Source organism: Callithrix jacchus, chromosome 18 (genome assembly GCF_049354715.1).
Source record: "Callithrix jacchus isolate 240 chromosome 18, calJac240_pri, whole genome shotgun sequence".
NCBI lineage: Eukaryota > Metazoa > Chordata > Mammalia > Primates > Cebidae > Callithrix > Callithrix jacchus.
Window position 1 is genome coordinate 25,193,852 of NC_133519.1, and position 24,362 is coordinate 25,218,213.

Here is a 24,362-nt window from a genome sequence, read left to right on the forward strand (position 1 = left end):
TTATTGAACATCTACTATGTGCCAAACCTAATACGAGCACTGGGGACATGAGAACCAATGGCCTTCCACTCTCCCTGTGGTGGGCTTTAGCTTGATTTTAATTGGAAGTATTCTTTGGATTTGTATAGGCTCATTCAACATTGGATCATTAATAACTAGATTTAGTGTAAATGATCCTGAAAATGTGAGAAAATTAGTAACAAGAATTGAACTCTCACAAGGAGTTCAAATGCTGATTTTAAAGCCTTTAACTGGCCGGGCGTGGTAGCTCACACCTGTAATTCTAGCACTTCGGGAGGCTAAGGCAGGCAGATGGCTGGAGGCCAGGAGTTTGAGACCAGCCTGGGCAACATGGTGAAACCCCATCTCTACAAAAAATACAAAAGTTAGCCAGATGTGGTAGTGTGCGACTATAGTACCAGCTATACGGGAAGCTGAAGTGGGAGGATGGTTTGACCTTAAGTGGCTGGAAGTTGCACTGAGCCGAGATAGTGCCACTGCACTCCAGCCTGAGTGACACAGTGGGACCCTGTCTCAAACATAAAACAAATAAATAAGTAAATAAATAAAATCAAGCCTTTACCTGTGCATTTAGGATTTTGCACTGCAAAGGACCCAAGAACCTTTATCTTATCTTTCTAATCTATAGAGAAGGTCTCTGTCGCCCAGGGTGGTGCGATCATAGCTCACTGCAGCCTCCAATTCCTACGATTGAGTGACCCTCCCGCCTCAGCCTCCCGAGTTGCTGAGACCACAGACGCGGGTCACTGCCTGCCATGGCCTCCCAAAGTGCTGAGATTACAGGCCTGAGCCACCCAGCCCCAAACTACTATTTAAATGTCGCCAAGTGTAGTTTAAAAAGTCTCCCAATTTTGAGGGAGGCAAGGGTTGAAAAAACTATTGGGTACTAGGCTCAGCACTGAAGTGACGGGATGATTCGTACCCCGAACCTCAGCATCTAGCAATATACTCAGGTAACATCTGCAGCCGTAGCCCCTTTCAAATAAAAATTGAAATTATAAAGAAAAACCCAAGTCTCCCAAATTTGTAACAAAAAATGCCAACAAACGTTAATCTCGTTCCTGGTGTTTTCCTTTTTCTTTTTTCTTCCAGCCGGCTCCACCTCCAGAGATGCCCAACAGGGGGTTCGCGCGCTCGTTCGGGCTCGGCAGCGGGAGAAGCCGGGCGCCCTGGGCCGGAACTGCCCCACCAGCGTTGGGTCTTGGCAGCCGGGGAGCTTAGCCCGGAGGCCTCGGAGGACGCCCTTCCGGTCTCCCGGGGCGGGGTGGCGCTGTCCGGCCCTTCCGGCCGCTCTCTGGCCGCGCCCCCTCGTCCCTCGTTCGGCCCGGTCCTCGGCATGGCGGTAATTCTTTGCAGGCAGTGCCTCCCTCGGGGGTGGCTCTGCAGGTGCAACTCCGACTCCTCCCTGAGCCCCGCAAGCAGTCCCGGGGTGCCCTGGCGGTGCTGCCCCAGTGACCCGGCCCTCGTTCTGTGTTGCAGGAGAGCCAGGCAGGGCTGCGGCCGGCACTACCGCGCCGCGATTTGCGCAGAGTTGAAGAAGCCCCTGACCATTGAAGAAGTGGCCCCCCGCCCCGTCGGGCCTCACGAGGTAGGGGGCTGGCTTATCCCCTTCTACCCTCGCCTTCTCCCCGCTACCACACACTCCCCTCAGGCTTCCTTCTTGAATCAAGTTCCCAGTTCCCAAGCGAGAGGGCGACCGAGAGACTGGAGGGCAACTTCGTCCTGAGCTAGGAGGTTGAATCCTTTTCCAAGGTCCAAAGTGCCAAAGGAAGATTGTTTACCCAAAACATGCCTATAGGCCTCTTTCTGAATGCTCAGAGCTGTTGCCTTAGAAACAGAGAATTCTGATTTGCACATGACTTTGTATGTGCAAGTTACTGGTTTAACACAGGTGCATGGACCTCATCCTTTGCTTCACCACATAAGTGCCGGAATCCAATTATTTGGTCTCTGTCTTCCCCAAACCAGCCCGGTAGCCCTCGTGTTTCCATGTGAACATATGCCTCTGGTGTACTGCAGAGCTTTGGAATTGAATTCGTTTAGGGATGTGGGCAGCTGCTCCACTGAAATCTGGACGTCACTTTGGCCCTGCCTGTTGACCTCTCTGGTAACACAGTGCCATCTGGTGTGGAGATGAGAACCTCAGACCGCGTCAAGCAGGCAGTGGGCCTCAGTGCTGGAGACCCCCAGGGAGAGGGAGAAAGGTGGCCATAGCCCTGAAGTGTCACGGCATGGAGCCTGTGAGCTAACATGGCTAACATGGATTATTTGGATGAGCACATGATGGCAGCCTATCTGCTTCCTGGATTCACATGCTGAACGACATTTATCCTCGAATCATCCTTAAATCTAGGTGGAGTGGCTTGAGAACACGTGTGCCCCGTGTATTGTACTGGAGTTTTAATACACGTGTCTTCATTATTATCTGGTTAATGTCTGTTTACTCTGCTATACTTTAGCTTCATGAAGGCACGAACCTTGCCCATTTTGCCTCATGAGTGTATCCCAGCTCTTACTTCAGTACCTGGCATATCATTGTCATTCAGTAACTATTTTGGTATAATTGAATGAACATTGTCTCCATGGATGTGTAGTGTTCTGCTTTGCTGCTCTATTTCCTTTGCAGGTCAGAGTTGATGTCCATTTCTGTGGCATTAACTTTGCTGATATTTTGGTCTGCCGTGGTCAATATCAGGAAAAGCCCCATCTTCCCTTCACACCGGGTAAGTTTGGGGAGACTAAGAGACTGCTTGAGAAAAAAAAGATACAGGGTTTTCAGAACCATACCCGTGGTCTCAGGCAGTGCTCTGTTGGTGTTTGCCTGCCATCAGTGATGGTTCAGTTGGATGTGTCCGTCTCACTGTGAATTAGGGTCACTAGATTGTGAGCCTCATGAGGGCAGATTCTATACCTGACTTGCTCAACATTATATCCCCCAGCTTAGCATTGTACATGGCTTTTAGTAGGTGCTCAATAAATACTCTAAATACGAATAAATGAACAAATGAATTTTCACCAAAATTCTGTTCACTAAAATTATCATTGGTTCTAGTCATTCCGCTTCCTTGCTTGATATTGCCCCAATTTTGTTTCTTCACTGAGGGATTACAGACATTGGTTTGAAGCTAGAACTTGCAGCCTCACAGACACATTCCCAATAAAGCCTAATACCAAAGGATCAGAGAGAAGAAAAGATTGTGGGTTTCTTGGCAGCCCACTGTCTGATTTTTGTTCCTAATCTACTTCTAGATGGGACATGTGGACAAATGACTGATTTTTATTGTTGAAATTTATTTAAAGGGCTATAAGTATAGCTTAGGAAATATATAGCACATGTATATTTTATACAGATATATATTATTAAAGATACAGTGATTGTAAAATAGTTACTGTGTTTTGGTCTCAGGGTGTTTGGTTGTGTCTCAACAGTTGGAACCATCTCCTTCTGTTTGTATTTGCTGAAATGCTGGTTGCAGGGGAAGATGTCATACTCAGTTGAGTTATTCCCCCGGCAGCTCAAGTAGGAACCATGATCATTAATTCAGAAATTTCAGAAGCGAAAGAGGAAAGGGCAGAAAGCACCAGTTCATCCAGTTGAGCCAAATACTGTCTGAATAAACACAATTCACGTCCTTGAGGGCTCTGTAGTCAGCAGAAGAGACTTGAAAACAGATAAATACGATGATCGTCATCATTGGGTGCTATAGGAGGTAAGGTTCCAGCGATTAGGGTCAGAAGTACCTGTGTACCTGTGATTCTCTGTGCTTTTGCACATTCTTGAAATTTTCATTTGTGTCATGGTAAGACTGGGATGGCTATAGCTTCCCAGGTTGTGATCATGAAATCTTATGTTTGTATAACACCCTTACCTCTCTACCCACATATGGAGAGGAGGAGGGGCACCTAAACTGTCTCAGCTCCAAAAGCCGATGGATTGGCCTGTCAGTCAGTGTTTTCTCATCTCCATGGTGTTGTACTTTACAGATAACCTAATCTTTAAACAATATGTTTTTAGGATTGGAGTTTTCTGGGACAGTATTGGAGACAGGCACACATGTCAGCACAGTTAAAGAGGTAAATTAGTTGAAGTCTAAGGAATCAATATATATGTAGCTATGAAAAATGTGCTAACTTCATATGTAGCCAAAGGGTCTTGCTTCTACTGGTTTTTGCCTGCAGACACCAAAGGGAAACCTAAATAGAAAGGCAAGAAACAAATTCTGAATTGGGTAAAATAAGTCACTGGAAGTTGCTGGCTGCCTTAAACTTTTTATTATGGATAAAAGGCAACACCTTGGTCGTTAACCAAGAGGACAGAGAATTTGAGCCTCTTGTGAAATGAAGACTGGGCTTCTTGTGAAATGAAGACTGGGCTTCTAATTCAAATCAACCTTTCCCTTACTCTATCTCATCATCTCAAATGTTCTCACTCAAATTGGCTTGGCAACCTGGTGGTTGTATTGAGACAATCATTATTTTATTTACTAAACATTAACTCTGAATAGATAATTAAGACCAACCTGTGTCTTATGGAGTCAGAGATGTGCATTTTTTTTCTTTTTTGATTAATTCAGGAAAAGGGAATGCAAGGTCGTATATTTGCACATATCCTTAATGGTATTTTTCCTTTAGGGAGATAGAGTTATGGGCATGAGAAACTTTAATTGTATGGCTGAAGAATGCATCACTGATCAGAAGGTATCCGTACTGCTCAAGATTAATGCTTGGAAATTTTTTTCTCCTTTGTTTTCTTTAATTTCCACCTATCCCTCATTCCCGTCTTCCCCTCTCCTTCTTTTTCTTTATATTTATTTGGTCACGTCTTGTTTCTCAGCTAAGCACTTCATTTTTTCAAATGTTAAACTCCTCTTCACTAACATGACAACACTTTGCACAGAGCTTTGTTTGTGTTGAATGTTGTTTTTTCTTTGTTTGTTTTTTGTTTTTGTTTTGAGACGGAGTTTCGCTCTTGTTACCCAGGCTGGAGTGCAATGGCACAATCTTGGCTCACCGCAACCTGTGCCTCCTGAGTTCAAGCAATTCTTCTGCCTCAGCCTCCCGAGTAGCTGGGACTACAGGCACGCGCCACATTGCCCAGCTAATTTTTGTATTTTTAGTAGAAAATATAAAAGAGACGGTGTTTCACCTTGTTGACCAGGATGGTCTCGATCTCTTGACCTCATGATCCACCCGCCTCAGCCTCCTAAAGTGCTGGAATTATAGGCGTGAGCCACTGCGCCTGGCCGAGTGATTTAATGAAGAGCAGCATTTTGCTTTCTGAGTCCCTGAGCTGGCTGTTCATTTGGACTAGGTAGTTTTAGTAGAAAAACTGGTTTTGGGCATTGAGCTGAATGTAATGGGCTTCTCCCCACACAAAGCTTATGAAAAAGACACCCTGGGAATGGAGCCAGCCAGGATAGTCTAGTATGGGTGTGCAGGGTGTAAATGGTGCCCCCTGGCGATGAACAGTACATAGTTGTTCTCTCCGCCCCCCCCCCCCCCCGCCCCACTGCCCTTCACTATCTTTATTAAGGGAAAACTGACACATCATACCATTAATCCATCATAGTAGAGTGATCTGTGTTCCATTTTCTACCTGTTGGCTCCTTCCTGAGCCAGATGCCAGCCTTGGGGTTTTGAAGTCTGATGCCTTCCAATCCTGAACTCTGCCACAGCTTGCTTAGTCTAGACTTCCACTGGGCTTGGTTATGGGCAAGTGTTTCCCTTTGCAAATCAGTCACTGAATCAAATCCTAATATTTACTGAGCAGCCTTTATGACTAGGTACATATGCTTAATCCACAAGTCACTGTTATCTCTTTTATAGGACCTGTGGCAGATCCCAGAAAAGGTCTCCCTACAAGAAGCTGCTGTCCTCCCTATATCCTATGGTACTGCGATTTTTGCTCTTGAGCATCGGGCCCATACACAGCCTGGGTAAGGACTGTGTAGATGACACCAGGCTAGAAAATACCCTTCTCTTGATATCAGAAGTGTCTAGCAGGGCCGTGCCCCACCTCATCCCTTCCCTTCCCTTCCTTTTGGCGGAGGAAAGGCCAAAGGGAGGTAGCCACTTGAGATTGGGGTTTTGTGACTGGGAGGACATCCCTCTGTCTAAGAGGAAATGATAGACCGTGAACTTGGCCAGTGTGAATTTGGAGAAATACCTCTCTTAAACGTGACCGCTCTGGAGATCATCTCATAAAAAAGCATTAAAGTGCAGAGAGTTGGTTTATTCAAACTCATTTTACTCTGAGTTTAATAGAGGCCCATGGTATTTGTTTCTGTGAGGCCCTGTTGAGTGCATTAGGTAGGATATTTCAGAAGAAAAGGTGCTGACATTTGACTCTTTACTTGGAGCATACATATTGCTTCTTGATGTTTTCAGAGAGCTGACACTCAGAATTGCTTCAGAGAGGTGGGTTTGGTTGAGCAGTGGCCATTACATGGTCATCACCTTCTAACATTGGGCAGTATCTAATATGAGAAGGATTTTAAAATAGAATTTCTGGAGAATAAATTGGAATGGTAGCTCAAAGAAAGGGTTGCCACTGATATGAGGGATAGGCTACCTAGAGAGATTTAGGGATCTTTTGCCTGGGAAGTCTTCAAATCTGAACCAAATTAGCATGAATCTAGAAGTCACTCACATTCATAAACCTACAGGGTGGAGAACAGATGCATGTGAAGGTTTGAATGAAATGATCTCTAACATTCTTGCTTTAAAATGTTGTTTCTAAAATGTTTGTGAAATCATATTACTGGTTGACTTTTGAAGGTTTCTGAAGTAACATTTGTCTTTCTTTGGCATAGAGAAGTTGTTTTAGTGACAGCAGCAGCTGGAGCCACAGGCCTTGCAGTGATAGATGTGGCAACAAATGTTCTTCGGGCCAAGGTATTTGTATGTTAGAGTCTCCATTAAAAAAAAATCCTAACTCCAGTTTTCAAACATGTATTTATTCCAACAATATATTCATTCATTGGTTAAAAATCATGTGCAAGGCACTGGCGATATAAAGTGACCCAGAGCAGGGTCTTGCCATCTATTTTCTTACTGACTAGGGAGGGGGCCTAGAAGCAAATCACTCATCCTTCCAGTTACTAGACGCTGGCAAGGTCTGACTCACTTCATGCCTTCTGTACATGCTATTTTCTCTACCTCTAATGCTCAGAGCTGTCGTTCAGATTTAAACTCAAACGTCACTTTTTCAGAGAAGTATTCTCTGTCCCTCAGTCTAGGTGAGTCCCCTTTCCTTCCTCTGTATATATAATTTTATAGCACCCTCTACTTTTTCATAATTCAGAGCTCAGGGTGTGGTTACTTCTGTCGTTATTGGGTTATTGTCTCCCTCTTACTGGACTGTAATCGCCATAAAGGCAGTGATAGTGTCTCTTTGGTTCATCCCTGTAGTCCTGTACCTCGCGTGGTGCCTAGAACACAGTAGGCCCTCAAGAATTATTTCTTGAATGAATGAATGAATGAATAGTGGAAAAAGACTTAGGTCTCTTCAGAAGCATCTTTCTGTAGCTGTGAGTGCTGGAAAAGGGGGGACTTCTTGGAGAAGGTGGACATTTAAACTGACTTTTAAAGAATGGGTTGCAATTGATAGAGGAAGAAGGGAAGTAAAAGCCTTTTTTAGTGGTGGGAGGGCTTATTAGAAGACAGAGAACTAGGAACTAGCATGGTACATTCAGAGAATTGCAAATAGCATCTCTGGAGCCAAGGACTTGGGGTGAAATGGTGGGAGGTGACTCTAGAGAGGAGGGCAGAGATAAGGTCATGAGGGGCCTTGTGTGGGGCTGAAGAATTTGAACATTTATTGGAAGCTATTGGGAGCATTTGAGGATTTAAAGTAGGGAAGTGACATGATATTTTTGCATTTGGAAAAGTTCACTCTGGTAGCCATGGGGATGAGGGATAGGGGAAAGGTCAAGCATAGTCTGGAAGTAATAGGACAGGCTCTTCGAGCAATCCAAGCCAGGATTAGGATAGGATACCTGAACCAATGCAATGGAAACAATGCATTGAGAGATACTGACGTGGAAAAAAATAGATAATTTGGTACCTGGAGAGCATCCTGCTCTAGTCAAAAGAACAAGGTCTTTAAAGTTAGCCTGACATAGGTTCAAATTCCAGCTCTGCCTCCAGCTTAATATTGTCAATTTTCTCCCTTGTAAATGAATGCTTTCTCCATGGAGTTGTTGTGGGAATATTAAGATTACACGTGCAGTGCCTATTAGAGGGTGGGGCATGTCAGTAAGAATCACTTTAAAAAGAATCCTGTTATTATTAGACATTGAGTGGGAAGGAGCAAACTAAGTTAACTTGTGGAGTTGCCATTTATTGAGATTGAGAACACGGGCAGGAAGAGTGAGTTGGGTTTTGGCCGTGTTGAATGTGAGGTTCCTGTGGAGCATGCAGTTGGATATCCAGAGGGCAGCTAGGTATATACAGGTTTGGAGATAATTGGATTGGTCTGGAACTCCTTTAGGGGACATCTCTCTTTTCTCATATTAAGTTCCATTCGGGAAGGACATGTGAGTTCTGAAAGTAATCATAGATACCAGGAAGCTCCTCAAGTGATATGAACACATTTCACATTAAAAGGATGAGCTTTTAGCTCCTGTTTGGGGAAGAAACTGTAATTGGCTTTATTGTCTAGAGCTATTGGTTATTTAACATTTCAAGGAAGATAAAATTGTACAAATTGTTTTAAATAGTTATAAATTGCTGTAAATCGTAGAGAGAAAAGCTCACTTTAATTACTATGTTAAAATTAATCTACGCTGTATTTTCTTTAACAGCAATAATGGTTTTAAACAAAAGCAAACAAAAATATAAATGTTACCGTGCCTCCTATGTGGAACAGGTCATTTTGATTACACCTTGAGTCTACAGCATTTCATATTGCTTCCAAAGTGCCTCCACAGCAATTATCTTACCCTTGATCCACAAAAGCCCCCGGGATATGGGTAGTATAAGTGTTTATTATCCCTATTTCACAAATTGAGAAAGCGAGGCACCAAGAGAGAAAATGGTTCACTGCAGGTCTCATGGAGACCCAGTGAGAATCTTGGGATTCAATTCAGGTGCCTGACCCCAGAGCAGTGTCTGCCCACTGTGGCACTGTGTGCTAATAGCCCTCAGTGAACTGTAGCTATTTTGGGGTTCCACCAGGGAGCATTTGAGGGAAGCATTCAGTTTCAAATAGCTGTGAGTCAGTTTGGAATCTTTCAAGGGCACCAGTGTTCTTGGAGTATTCCATTGCAAATTCACCTTGAGACTAAAGTGCTTGGGCTGGTGGGTGCTGCCCCATGATGAGGCACGTCTAGGCAATACTTGAGTGTTTGCAGCTTTTCTGAAGACTTCCAAACCCCAGACTTCCCCATAGTATGGCCCACCACCGTCTATGCCATCTGTGTCTGGCCTTAGGTATGGTTTTCTCCTAGGCTGATGGAGTGGAAAAGCATGGGCTTTGGAGTAACGCAGCAGTGGGCTTGAATAGTTGTTCTAACACCTGCTACCTGGACAACTCTGGTTGATTGCTCAACCTCTCTGAGTCTGTGTCTCTGCAGAATGGTAGTAATTGTACTTCCTTCATAATGTTCTTATAAGGTTCAAATAGAATAAATGATTGCATGTGTGTAACAATGGCTTCAATTTACCTAACACTTTGTTTTCCAAGTGCTTTATATACAGTGTACCATTTAATTATTTTTCTTTTTTTTCTCTTGAGCTTGTGCCTGGAGATAGTTTTTAAAATGTCTTACTTTACTGATGAGGTAACTGAAACCTTGAGAAGCTGGCAAACAGAATGGAGGTTAAATGCATGGACTCTGGAGTTGAATTACCTGGGTTTGGGCTCCAGCTCTGTCTCCCATTTTTTTTTTTTTCTGAGATGGAGTTTCACTCTTGTTACTCAGGCTGGAGTGCAATGGCTTGATCTCAGCTCACCGCACCCTCCACCTCCTGGGTTTAAGCAATTCTCCTTCCTCAGCCTCCTGAGTAGCTGGGACTACAGGCGTGCACCACCATGCCTAGCTAATTTTTGTATTTTTAGTAGAGACGGGGTTTCACCATGTTGACCGGGATGGTCTCGATCTCTTGACTCGTGATCCACCTGCCTTGGCCTCCTAAAGTGCTGGGATTATAAGCGTGAGCCACCACGCCTGGCCTGTCTCCCATTGTTTGTCACCTTCCTTGGGTAACAAGTTACTTAACTTCTTTTGCCTCAGTTTCTTCATCTACAAAACAAGGATAATGATACTGTATATTTCATTGGCTTATTATAATTAAATGAGTTATTCATATATGTAAAACATTTAGAGTAGTAACTGGCAAATAGTAACAAAATACATTAGTTCTTACTAAGTAATTTGCCTAGGGTAACATGACTAGTGAGTGGCAAAGCCAGGATTTGGACTAAGGTCTCTCTAACCTCAAGATTTTTCTATTGAATCATGTTTTACCCTTTAGGAAGTCATTCCTTACCCTCTAGATCTAGATTGGGTGCCTTTTGTTTACATTTCCGGACCCCTCTGTATTTCCCCTATCACTCTGCTGTATCTTGCTTTCTGAGCTCTAAAGGATCCATCTTATATCCTTACTACTTGATTCATAGTAGGTGCCTCAATAAATGGTGGTTTTCATTTGCATTTGAGAAGACTTTCTGAGTGTCTCTCAAACCACCTTCTAGTTACCCTGTTAGGGTTCTAGGATTTCTAGAAATGTGGACCTCATGGCCAGTAGGGCATGGAGGGGCCAGTAGGATGGTCTGTGTGTTAGGCTTGATATGTGGGCTCAAGGCCAACGCCAGGGCAGCAAAGTCATAATGATTTCCTTGAGTAGCACGATTTGGCTGCAGTTGGGGTAGGTGGGGTGTCCCTTTCTTGGGACACATTCTGGATAATCAGATACCTTGTGTTCTTGATGCAGGTAATAGCTGCTGCTGGAAGTGACGAGAAGTGCAAGCTGGTGCTGCAGAGGGGTGCGCAGTCCAGTGTGAACTACAATCAGGGCAGCCTGAAGGATGCAGTGAGGAAGCTGGTGGGCGAGGGCGGGGTGAATGTGGCCATCGACATGGTGGGAGGAGACATCTTCCTGGAGGCTCTCCGCAGGTGTGTGGGGTGGTCTGCCCAGAGTGAGCTTGAGCTGAAACCTTTCCTGATCTCTGCCTTCCTTCTGGCCTTGCTTCTCTCTCATCTTTGCTGTTCACTTCTCCTGTAGGCATCAGCATCAACGAGAACGGCTGAGTGGGTGGGTGAAAAGGAATAGAAGCAGAGAAAATCAGGAAATGCTTATATATAGCAAAAACAAAATACCCAACTGGAAAATATCCAAAAAATGACTGCAGACTCTCTAGTTGGCAATGCCAAATGCTTTAGAAATTATGCATGTGTTAAATTCAGCTATGCCGGCTCCCACTAACTACTTTATATCCATGTCTGTGGGCAATTCTCGCAGAGGGTATTGTTCAGATATTAGAATTACTGGAGTGGCAATTCCCCTTTTCCCATTTCACTGTGGACCAAGGTACAGGCTCTTCTGATCTTACTGCTTTCTAAAGCAGCCAGCAGTGTAGATACTTCCTTGACTTGTTTTATTTAAAAAATATAACTGGTGACTTAGTAGGAGTGTTGTATCACACCAGTTCTCATTCTGTTTTCAACCAAGGATTCTGGAGTAGACTCTGATAGCATTGGTTTCATTTCTCATGTCATCCTGGCAAGCATAATTTTGTAGTTTATCTCAGTTTCAAGTAGAAGCAGCAGAAGCAGAGAGAGCAGCCGACCCACAAAAGGGATCCAGTTGGTTCTCTAGCCCCTAAGCTGAATGGCAGGCAGTCTATATGTTTGTTCATCACTGCACCGTGCCTGGTGCTGTGCTTAGAGAAAAAGCAAAGCGAATGTGTAGTCCAAGTGGAATGCCAGGAGAGAGAGCTGGTAAAACTCTCCCATCTCTTGCCTTCCTCCTTGCCTTCTGGATAATTGTGTTTTAGCAATAGCTTCTCATTTCCCGTCTAAAGAAGAAAAACAAAAAGCAAAAACCAAACAAATATACACATATTTTATATCAAAGATGTTTGCAAAAGTTGTTTCTGTAACTCAGTGCTCAATGGTACTGTAGGGGACTTTTCATACTGGGCTGCAGAATACTTGTGAATTTCTGTACATTATTTAAAATTCTCTAAAGAGACACATGCATTAATGGGATCCTAAATCCTAAAGTAAGTCTTTGTATAAGGCAAATGGTTCTTCCCTCATTAAAGTGTGTTCTTATTGCTGCTTCTTAAGTTCATAATCTTCGAACTGAGTTATCTCAATACAACCAATGGAGTGACATTTGTCTATGTGCCCAATTTTCTTCCTCAAAGTGGTTGAGGTAGTTGAATAGATAGTCTTGATTCTTTTTTTTATTTTGGGGGACAGCATCTCACTCTGTTGCACAGGCTGGAGCATAGTGGTATAGTGGTGCAATCATGGCTCCGTGGCTCACTGCAGCCTTGACCTCCTGGGCTCAAGCAGTCTTCTTGCCTTAGCCTCTCAAGTAGCTAGGTGTATTAGTCTGTTCTTACACTGCTAACAAAGACATACCTGGGACTGGGTAATTTATATATATAAAAAAAGGTTTAATTGACTCACAGTTCAGCATGGCAGGGAGTTCTCAGGAAACTTATAGTCATGGTGGAAGGGGAAGCAAACTTGTCCTCCTTCACATGGCAGCAGCAAAGGGAGGTGCTGGGGAAAAGCCCCTTATAAAAACATCAGATCCTTTGAGAACCCACTCACTATCACAAGAACAGCATGAGGGTAACTGTCCCCGTGATTAAGTTACCTCCCACTAGGTCCCTCACATGACACATGGGGATTATGGGAACTACAATTCAAAATGAGATTTGGATGGGGACATAGCCAAACCATATCACTGGGACTACAGGCATATGCCACCATGTCTGGCTAATATTTTTATACATTTGTAAAGACAAAGTCTCACTATGTTGCCCAGGCTGGTCTTGACCTCCTGGGCTCAAGTGATCCTTTTGCCTTGACCTCCAAGGGTGCTTAGATTATAGGTTTGAGCCACTGTACCTCGTTCAACAGCCTTTATTCTAAAGTGGGCCCCCTTATAAAATTGGCTAGTTCCTTTGGCTCCCTAATCCCTGGCTTATGGCATTTATATATATATATGTGTGTGTAAACAAATATATATATATGTAAACAAATATATATATATATATATATATATATTTTTTTTTTTTTTCGCTGAGAAGCCCAAAGTTATTACTCCTGGTTCACTCCTGCCAATTTGCAAGGTCAAGAGGCATTCTCAGCTGTGGATTTAATACATGTTGGTTTTATTTTTAATGGTGGTAAAACATGCCAAAACCTAATATTTATCATTTTAATGATTTATAAGTGTGCAATTCACTGGCATTAAATACAGTCATAATGTTGCATAATCATCCCCAACAAAAACTCTGTACTTGTTAAACATTAACTGCCTCTTTCCCCTTCCCCAACCCCTGGTAACCTCTGCCCTTTCTTTCTCTGTGAAAATTAATGTACATTGCTTTTTCTTTTCATTCTCCTTTTTTTTTATTATGGTAAAAAACAGATAACATAAAATTTGCCATCTTAACCATTTTCAAATGTACAGTTCAGTAGTGTTAATTATATTCACATTGTTGTGTGACAGATCTCAAGAACTTTTTCATCTTGTAAACCTGAAACTATAGCCATTAAACTACGTCTCTCTTTTCCTCCCTTTTCTTAGCCCTTGATAACCACCATTACACTTTCTGTTCCTATGAATTTGACTAATTTAGATACCTCCTGTAAGTGGAATCGTATAGTATTTGTCTTTTTATGTTTGGCTTATTTCACTTAGCATAATATTCTCAAGGATCATCTATGTTATTGCATGTGACAGGATTTCTTTCCTTTTTAAGCCTGAATAATATTTCATTATTTGTATATATCACATTTTGCTTATCAGTTATGGACACTGGGTTGCTTCTACCTCTTGGCTATTGCGAATACTGCTGCTATGAATATGGGTATGCAAGTATCTCTTTGAGACCTTGCTTTCAGTTTTTTTAGATATATGTAAGAAGTGGAATTGCTAAACCTATTTTTAATTTTTTGGGGAACCTTCATACAGTTTTCTGTAGTAGTTGCACCATTTTATAATCCCACCAACAGTGCTCAAGGGCTTACTTCCCTCGCAACATTTTTCACTTATTATTTTATGAGACCAGCCATCCTAATGGGTGTGAATGTATGTTGCTTTTTTATAATTTCTTTTTCTTCTTCTCTGTCTCCTCAGCCTGGCATGGGAGGGCAGAATTGTGGTGGTGGGATTTGCTGGAGGAAACATTGCTTCTGTGCCAGCCAACCTTCTACTCCTGAAGAATGTCTCTGCCTTGGGCCTCTTCTATGGTCAATACAAAGAAAGAAAGTTTCCTGTCTTCTCCAAGAGCCTGTCTTCATTGCTTCAGTACTGCCAGCAAGGGTGCATACAACCATATGTCGGAATGGTTTTCAAGCTGGAGGAGGTGAGACGTACTTAAGGGATGTGATGCAGATGAGGCCAGAAAATACTTTGTGTCAAGCTGTTGGGCATAAATTTATCTCTGGATACTATAAATCCTCCTTTTATAAAATAAAAAGGTGAAGATGCAACACAAACTAGTGGAATTGCACGGAGTCAGGGCCACAGGATTTTTCCCAGTCTTCTGGGTTGTATGGCAGTAGACTCAGGCCCAATGTGAATCTGAATCCCTGAAGGCCATGTGAAGCTGAAATTTGAGGGCTCTGTCTGCATCCCTGCTCTCTCAAATAGGGGAAAGTTATGGTACTTTAGAAAATGATTTACAGGTGTTGATATGAACTTTGAACTCTACAATATACAAGTCTAAGAAAGTACTTGGCATGACATTTGGTTTTAAAATATAGATGCTTTAAAGCACAACCAGATGATCTAAGTTGGGGTTCTGTGAGAAGAACACTAAATCATGCCTGGCATCATAAGACTGTAATTCATCCATTAGTCACTGTAGTTAATTTTGTTGGCTATTCACTCCCTTTTTTCTTTCCCCCTGTCTCATTAATGTGGCTTATACTTCCTCCAAAGTGTAACTGTAAGCATGCATATGCAATATAGTTGTAAATGTGAATCTGTTAGGCATTCACTGTGAAGTCTTTATTATTTTTTTGACTTAATTTGTTTTAATGTTCAAAAAACTGTATTGGTAACTCCTGTCAGCCATAGATGGAGGTGATATTTTGTTCAAATGCAGATTAGTGGAGTCCAAGCTGTCGGTGCCAGACTTCATGGCTGACCAGCCTTCCATGGTTATTTGTTCCTGTGAGGAGACACATTCTTTCCAAACATGGCTTATTTTCTTTGTCTTTTTAGTCTGTAAGTCAGAAAGATGGCGTTCAGTGGTGAAGAGAACCTACTGGCCAGTAGAATACTGGTTGGATGCCAGTCACAGCTTCGTCCCTCCAGCTGTGTCATTTTGTGGAAGTCCCCTTGCTTTTCTGACTTCAGTTTCCACCTCTCTAAAATTAAGTGGAAGGACATTATGAGTAGTTTTCAGACTGTGCTGCAGGAGCCACAGCAGGGATGTGGGGCTGGGGGCAGCAGGTGTAGATGTGAGCTGCTTATTCTCTGGGACACCATTGCTGCTGGAGTTTGAGTACCTGCACATTTTAACTACTTTGTTCAAACTTTTAAGAAAAGGTCTTGTGACTTAAAAACTTGAAAACCCCAAGTTTTGAGTCCCCTTCCATCCTGCGGTTTTTATCATGTGACTTCTAACTGGATGTTTGCTTTACCTGATGCTATACCCATTGATAAGGGATAAGGACAATCAGGTATACAGAAGTGGAAACAAGTGTTAGTTTGAACTGTCTCTTCTCCCTCAAGGTCTTTTAGGTGCTGTTTAGGCAGGTATCAAAGCCAGAGGTAGATTATCGTTTTAATTATCCCTGTTGAAGTTCTCTCTCCTCTGTAAACATGAATTGACTATGTAATTACTAACCACCTGTCAGCTTCCGTTTGCCCTTCTCCTTTCCAGTGAGGGCTCAGCATGTGGAATTTACAGAGTTGTTCTCACTCTGCTGCCCTTGGTGTAATTGGGTGGCTCTTTAGGCCATACTCCCTAACACATTTCAAGCATCTCATTCATACACCATCCATTTACCATTTCTTCTTTTTCTGTTTCTTTCAATATGCAAACCATTTAGAGGATTAATAATAGGAATGACAGCTCATATACATTAGGTGCTTACTATGGGTCAAGAAGTATGCTAAACACTTTACATGCATTATCTCCTTTAACCTTCACAGCAACCCTTTGAGGTCTCAGCAACTTTATTAGATTTTACAGATGAAAGAATCAGGACTTCTAGAGGCTGGGAGCCTTGCCCAGTGATAGGTAGGAAGTAAATCTAGTCTTGGTCCATCTAATGCCAGAATCTGGGCTTCTTATGACTGTGTCAAACTCTCTCCTCAAACAAGCCAAGAAGGCACTTCTGAGAAGCTTTATTTTATAGAATGAAGTTTATCTATTTATCATAGAATTATCTGTGTGAAAGAACTATGTTATAGTTAAAATAACCAGTACTCTTATATTTTCCTGGGCAGTACCAGAATTTATATATTTTGTTCTTTGTTCTTTTGAAAATGAAGATGGTTAAATGGATATATAATTAATTTCATTGAACTTTAAAGCCTGGGTAAGAAAAATATTAAATGAGCAAATTAGTAAACATGTAAATTGTTTAACATACTGGAAAAAGTTTTTTATCAGGACCTGTTTAGGTTTGGAAAATGACCACTGTACTGTATATAGAGAAAATACAAACTAAAAAGCACTAGTGAATCTGACTGGCTTGTATTTTCTCCTGAATATGTGCACTTGCAGATTTAACCTTGGTAGTTGATATCAATATGACCACAAACTTTGCACCGTAGATTTTTGAGTAGGCACAGGGTGTGAACTTCCATAGGACTCTGCTTCTCCTTTATTTACTTGTGATTACTTGTCTAACGCCCATCTTTTCCATAGAGCATAAACTCTGTGCAAGCAGGGTCATGTGCTATCTGCACCTCAATATCTTCAGCTTCTGGCAGGCACTCACATATATGTGTGTGAGTGTGGGGCTCTGGGCTCAGACCAGCAAAGTTCAGATGCTGTGGGCAAATTGCACATCTTTGTGCCTTAGTTTTCTCAACTGTAACAGGAACAGCAATATACCCTGCCTCCTAGGGTGATTATGAGGATTAAATAAGATGATACATGTAAAAGCACATAATGAATATAGTAACTTTTTAAAAGCATAAGATATTGCCATTTTAAAACACAGAGTTGAGCTTTTTCAGTTCCCCTCAACTGTAACATTTTTGCATTGATGTCTCAGAGGGAAGGATTATAAGACAGCCTTTAGATTTTGAATGCTACTTAGAATTTATTATTTTCTGAAGGATTATATCCATGCTGTGGTGGGTGGATGATGAATTGGTCCTGTGATCTGTCCAGAGGAGGGCATTATTTAGATGTGCAGTGTCTGTTTTATGTATGGAGCGGTCCCCGAACATGTCAGCTTGACACGGTATTTAACCTCACAGATCTGACTTATTTATTATTTAAAGGTCAGGTGAGATCATCATATGAACAGATGGATAGAAATTGTTTGCTTGAAATTTTCTCTGTGTATCTGTGGCATAGTCTTAAAAATGAAACTACTCTTTTAGTTTAGGAGGTCTATTAATTATAGCCCATTGTTCTAGACCCAGTTTGTGAAACTCCCCATATCTGCTGGCCCCACCTGCCCCAGGCCTTGGCCACTTGTCACGCTTTTCCAGTGATGACTCCTGTAGCTGATTCTATGGTTTGTACAGCCCAAACCACTATCCCTGGGATGCATCTCCTAACATCGTTAATTGCCTCATGCTTTCCTGGGTTGGGAGCTGATCCTAGAGGCAAGGGCTCCATTCTGCTCATCATACAGGAGTTTCTGCAGCTCTGGTGCAGAGGTTTGATCCAAATGGACCTGTTGAAGCCTCTGGCTTCCCCAGAACTGTATGCAGGGTCTGGGCAATGCAGTCCAAAAGTATGGGTATTTCACTCCATTGAGCAAGCTTTTCATTGAGAGGAATGAAAGGAGATAAATTGTTTGTTTTTTCTCCTCCTTGTTGACTGTTTCATATGGCTCCCGCTTCTTTTTTTTTTCAGATGGAATTTTGCTTTTGTTGCCCAGGCTGGAGTGCAGTGGCGTGATCTCGGTCACTGCAACCTCTGCCTCCTGGGTTCAAGTGATTCTTCTGCCTCAGCCTACCAAGTAGCTGGGATTACAGGCACCTGCCACCACGCCAGGCTAATTTTGTATTTTTAGTAGAGATGGGGTTTCACCATGTTGGTCAGGCTGGTCTCAAACTCCTGATCTCAGGTGATCAACTCGCCTCGGCCTCCCAAAGTGCTGGGACTACAGGCGTGAGCCACTGCACCCAGCATTTTTTTTTTCTTTTGTGAATAACCATTGCCACTATCCAATGGCTTCTCTATAAATGTCCTGTGAGAACAACAGTCAACTGCATGTCCCCTTGAAGCTACAACCAATTCAAAATCAGTAACACAATGGCCTGTAGTTTCTCTCCTTCTTTCATTGATTTGCTTCACTTTTTCCTTTACTCTTGACTCTGGGATTGCAACCCTTAGTGATGCATTAGGGCATAACTTTTGATTAGGTTCTGTTTTCTAAGGGTCAGGCTGATGCTCAACTTCAAAAATTTATTTATTTTTATGTTTAGTACCACATTGCCTGACTTTTTAAAAAAAGTTAAGTTTGTTGAGATATAATTTACATATAATAAAATTCACCCTTTTTAGATGTACAGTTCTCTGAGTTTTGACAAACCTATAGAGCATATAGCTACCCCACCACAGTCATGATATAAGAACATTTCCATCACCCCCAAAAGTTCCCTTGTGCACCTTGTAATGGTCTCCTTTTCCTTCTCCACAGCTACTGGTAGTCACTGACCTGTTTTCTTCCTGCATAATTTTTCTTTTCCAGAGTGTCATGTAAATTAAATCATACAGTATGTAGCTTTTTGAGTTTGGTTTCTTTCTCTTTGTGTAATGCTTCTGAGGTGCACCATGTTGCTGCATGTGTCAGTAATCCATTCCTTTTTATTGCTGAGTAGTATTTCATTATATGGATGTACCACAGTTTTAAAATTTTTCATTCACCAGTATACAGACATTTGATTGTTTTCAGTTTTTGGTGATTATAAATTTATCTTCTATAAACATTCATGACAGGTGTAGACATATGGTTTTATATATTTTAGGACTGAAATTTCTGGGCTATATGCTAGATGTATGTTTAACTTAAAACAATTTACACAGATGTTTAATTGGTTTTACTTTTCTCCTCATTCTCCAGTGTTGCCTAGATAACATCATGAAGCAAGAATGATATGAGGCAAGGATTGAATTGTAGCTGCTTCTGAACGATAACATTAAAATAAATGTGTGCAGAATTCTAAAAATAACAGATGTTGATGCCCTTCCAAAGTGGGCAACTTCAGTGATATCAGCATCTCTTTCTCTATGCCTCAGTTATTCAGAAGCAATTCTGTTTCAGTTTCCATATCCTATGACTTTGAAGACAAGGTCACTGATACCACATTCCTACCAAAGCCCATATCACACAGGTTTTCTATTTCTTTTGCTGTATTCTGGATTAGAAACTGGAGCTCTGGCATACAAATGTGCCCAAAGTTGAACTGTCTGTTTTAACATTTTGGGATTTTGCTTGTATTGGTTTGCTACTACATGTTTAGCTTTTAATAAATTGGCAAACTATTTTCCACAGTGCTCGTGCCATCTTGCATTCCCTGTGTATGAGAGTTCCAGTTGCTCTGCATCTGCCAAAACTTAGTCTTGTCAGTTGTTTCCTTGAATGGTCGACATTTCATTAGATTTGTAGAGGATCTAAGATTTAGATAAACTTAGATCAATGATGTGATGAATATAATTCACCTTAACAACATACTGCTAGCCAAAAGTTTTTACCTTTTAAAAGCAATCCCATTTCTGTAGGCTGGGGTCGAACCTCCTTAAAGCATAAGTCTCACAGGGTCTGTAAAACAATAGCACAATGAAAAAAACAGTATCTAGGTTACAACTAATATAATGAGTAGAACAGTACCTAACACCTCAATGTTAACCGAATGTAAATGGCCTAAATGCTCTACTTAAAAGATACAGAATGGCAGAATGAATAAAGAGCCACCAACCAAATATTTGCTATCTTCAAGAGACTCTCCTAACACAAAAGGATTCATGTAAATTCAAAATAAAGGGGTGGGGAAAGAGGTTCCACACAAATGGAAACCAAAAGCAGGCAGGAGTAGCTGTTCTTATAGACAAAACAGACTTTAAAGCAGCAACACTCAAAAAAAATGCAAAGAAGGACATCATGTAATCACGAAATCTCAGATATATTCATTAATTCATGATTTATTTTATTCATCAAACATTCACTGTATGTCAGTCAATAAAAGTAAGATTTAGTCTTGCTTATAAAGAGTTTGTTTTTTAGTTGGGAAGATCTCAGGGGAAGAGCTAGTTTCTACTGAATGCACACATCAATATGATATATTTAGAAAACTCTAAGTTACTTTGATTGTTCCTGATTGCAGAACTAGTTAAAAATTCCAACAGCAGAACCTTCATATCCTAAAACAAAAGCAATGTTCTTATCCTGCTCCAAATGCCAGGTTGCATTTCTCCAGAGACAAATTTAATTATGGCTTCATCCAACTGAAGGCAGAAAACCAGGGTGCTGGGAACAGCCTGTGTATCTATCATATCTAGGCATCAGTATCGTGCAGTCTTCCTCTCTGTAACACAGCCTGCAGAATCCAGGAGGAAAGTGTCCCTAGGCTATCTGAAGTAGCTATCAAAAGACTGGTCCAAAGCCGTACACTTTAGTTTTCAGTTTCTCACTCAGATCCTTATTACCTTAATTAAACTTCCAGTCCTTAAACACCACTGAGAGTCAGTCTGTTTTCCCAGCCCGGACAGAGACCACCAGGTAGAAAGGGACAGGGTTGGGTTATTTTTAGAGGCAGCTGCAGTTACAACAGAAGTGGCAACTGGACATGGAGAGGTGACAGAATATCAGAAAAACAGAAGGTAAAATAATGGATGTTCAAAATTTTGAAATGCTCAAGTTGTGGAACAAGATTATGTTTTCCCCAGTATTCTCTGTTATAGCAGTCACAAAAATAAGTGACACATTCTAATAAAGATTCATATGCAACACGATTAAAATTAGCTTGAGCATTTGAGGGGACAGCTTTCTTTTTATGTTAACATTTATTTGCAGAAGATCCTCATTCCCTTAGGATGCCAGCAAAAAAGTATCACTAGCTTTAATAATATTTATTTTCTCAAGTATTTTCTATTGTTGGGCTATGACACATCTCCGGGAACAAGTGACTTCTAACTGACAGGGAGAGTGATGCAGCTGTGAGTCACCTGGAAATGACTGACAAGTGGGATGAGTGTTTCAAACATCTGTCTTAGACCGCTTCCACCTCCTTGTCGAGAGTCTAAATTTGCTTAGATGGGAAAGGTCTCTGTAAGGCACAGAGCTCTGAAAGATAGATGTTTTGGAAACCAGGGATTTCATATGGCAGAGAGATTGCCATGATTGATTTGTTCCTATACTTATTTTACTTTATTCTTCGTATTTTTTTTTTTTGGAGAATCTCAAATGGAAAGGGTTGATTAATCATAATCTTCATTTCAAAGCACGTTTTCATTGTTGGATCATGGAAAGGTGATCTTTTGTTTTTATGTTGGTAATTTTATGAATGTCTGTATTTATTTATTCCCTTTATCCTTGTTTCCCACTGCCTCTCTCCACTCTTTTTCCTTCCTTCTGAGCCAGTCTGTGATGAGTTTGACATGTATCTTTGGATTTACATTTCCTTGTAAAACAAATACAGTTAATTTGTGTGTTAATTTCTTTTTAAGTTACATAAACGGTGTTAGGCACTAGACCTTGTGCTGTTTCATAAACTCTCTCAGTGATGTCTTTTTAAGATCCATCTGTGTTGCTGTTCCTGTATCCAGTTCATTGCTTCCCACTGCTACATCGTGGTGCATGATGTGCGTCCACCACGGTTTACAGATTCATTCTCTATTGATGAACGTTGAGGTTGACTTGATTCCCTAATCAAGCCATAATAATCAGTACAGCAGTAAATAGCCTTATATGTGTAACCTTAGGGACTTGTGCCAAGGTCACTTTGGGGTTATTTTCCCAGGTGTAGATTGTTGGGTCATAGGATGTATGCATACTTAATTTGACTGCCAATTACTCTCTAGAATGACTTGACCAGTTTGTGCCTCTGTCAGCAGCACGTGAGAATTCTTGTCTATTTGCTACCCCATTGATATGCCCAACATTCAGATTTTTGCCAAACTGTTAAGGTGTAAAGTGGCATCTTACTATTTTCATTTGAATTTTCTTGATTTCTAATACATTTAAGCATCTCTTTATATATTTGGTATCCATTCAGGTTTCCAGTGCTTTGAATTGCAATTTAAGCTCTTTGTGTAGTCTTCTATTTGGCTTCCTGTCTCTTTGGGTTTTGTTCTTGTTTATTTGAGACGAGGTCTTGCACTGTCACCTAGGCTGGAGTGCAGTGATGCGATCATGGTTCACTGAAGCCTACCTCTGGGCCTCAAGCAATCCTCCTAAGTTCAAATGACTTCCTGCCTCAGCCTCCTGAGTAGCTGGGACTACAGGCATGTGCCACCATGCCCAGCTAATTAAAAAAATTTTTTTAATAGAGATGGGGTCTCCCTGTGATGCCCAGGCTGGCCTCCAACTCCTGGGCTCAAGTGATCCTCCCAACTTGGCCTCCCGAAGTGCTGGGATGACAGGTTTGAATCATCATGCCTGGCCTTCCTGTCTTTTTCTTACTAAGTTGCAAACGTTCCTTGTGTATTCTGAAACGTTGATGTGCAGACAGATCACCTGGGAATCTTGTTAAGATTCAGATTATGATTCAGTGAGGATGGGATGGGACTTAGGAGCGTGCATTTCTAATAAGCTCCTAGGTGATGCAGAAGCCTGAGGTTCTTAAACCACCCATTGCGTAGCAAAGCTCTAGATGTTAGTTTGAGACTTTGCAAAAGTCTTCTTCCACATTTGTCATGCTACTATCACTTTTGTCTAGATTTAATTGCTTTATGTCTAGATTTAATTGCTTCACAGCTTTAAAATAATCCCCTGTGCTCTACATAGTCATCCTTACCCCCAGCCTCTCAATCCCTGGCAGCCACTGATCCTTTTACTTTTTCTACAGTTTTGCCTTTTCCTGAATTTACATAGTTGGAGTCAGACTGCATGCAGCCTTTTCACACTGGCTTCTTTCACTTAGAAATATGCACTTAAGATTCCTCCATGTCTTTTCTTGGCATGATGGATCATTTCTTCTTATCACAGGATGATATTTCACTGTATGGATGTACCACAGGTTGTTTTTCCATTCACCTATTTAAGGACTTCTTGGTTGTTTTCAAATTTTGTCAATTATCAAAAAGCAGCTATAAACACTTATGTGCAGGCTTTTGTGTGGACATAAGTTTTTGGATCATTTGGGTAAATACCTAGAAGTGAAATTGCTGGATTGTATGGTGAGGATGTGTTTAGTTCTGTAAGAAACTACCAAATTGTTTTCCAAAGCGACTGTACCATTTTGTATTCCCTCCAGCAGTAAATGGGAGTTTCTATTGCTCCACATCCTCACCAGCATTTGCTGTTAGTGTTTTGGATTTTAGCCATTCTGGCAGGTATGTAGTGGTATCTCGTTGTTTTAATTGCAGTTCCTTAGTGACATATGCTGTTGGGCGTCTTTTTATATGCTTATTTGCCATCTGTATATCTTCTTTGGTGACGTGTCTGTTCAGATCTTTTGCCTGCTTTTTATTGTTAAGTTTTAAGAATTATGTGTATATTTTAGATACAAGTCATTTATCAGATACATGTTTTGCAGAGATTTTTCTACCTGACTGTGGCTTGTCTTTTTATTCTTTTAACAATGCGTTTTGCAGAGCATAAGTTTTTAACTTTAGGCAGACAACTTACCATTTTTTTTTCCATGGATGTGCTTTTTTGGTGCTGTATCTAAAAACTCATTTCTAAACCAAGGTGACCTAGATTTTTCCCATATTTTCTTCTGGAAGTTTTATAGTTTTGCATTTTACATTTAAGTCCTATGATCCATTTTGAGGTGGGTTTTGTGAAGAG

General features: G+C 41.4%; 1 protein-coding gene and 1 long non-coding RNA gene across 11 annotated transcripts in view; one reads left to right on the top strand and one right to left on the bottom strand.

Annotated features, from left to right (window-relative positions):
• The first annotated feature begins 1,290 nt into the window (after nt 1–1,290).
• LOC100389509 (quinone oxidoreductase-like protein 2) overlaps nt 1,291–24,362 on the top strand; it is a 34,796-nt gene continuing 11,724 nt past the window's right edge. For 3 of the 9 annotated variants that reach the window (XR_004736644.3, XM_078356248.1, XM_035280166.3), the window contains exons 1-8: nt 1,291–1,609; nt 2,648–2,744; nt 4,037–4,095; nt 4,654–4,719; nt 5,848–5,957; nt 6,834–6,915; nt 10,957–11,138; nt 14,347–14,575. Coding sequence is in view for 8 of the 9 variants with exons in the window: in XM_078356248.1 (XP_078212374.1) it covers nt 1,358–1,609; nt 2,648–2,744; nt 4,037–4,095; nt 4,654–4,719; nt 5,848–5,957; nt 6,834–6,915; nt 10,957–11,138; nt 14,347–14,575 (1,077 nt within the window). In the remaining variant the exon portion in view is untranslated. Of the gene's footprint in view, nt 1,610–2,594; nt 2,745–4,036; nt 4,096–4,653; nt 4,720–5,847; nt 5,958–6,833; nt 6,916–10,956; nt 11,139–14,346; nt 14,576–19,475; nt 19,639–24,362 lie in introns of those variants that run through there. The other 6 variants (XM_078356250.1, XM_035280168.3, XM_078356249.1 and 3 more) reach the window with 5 other exon arrangements.
• The window catches only part of LOC128930116 (uncharacterized), a 45,658-nt gene continuing 32,429 nt past the window's right edge, over nt 11,134–24,362 (bottom strand). For both annotated transcript variants that reach the window (XR_008477767.2, XR_008477768.2), the window contains exons 2-3: nt 20,108–20,174; nt 11,134–11,269 (exon numbers count right to left, since the gene is read on the bottom strand). This is a non-coding gene — a long non-coding RNA (uncharacterized LOC128930116). The remainder of the gene's footprint in view (nt 11,270–20,107; nt 20,175–24,362) is intronic.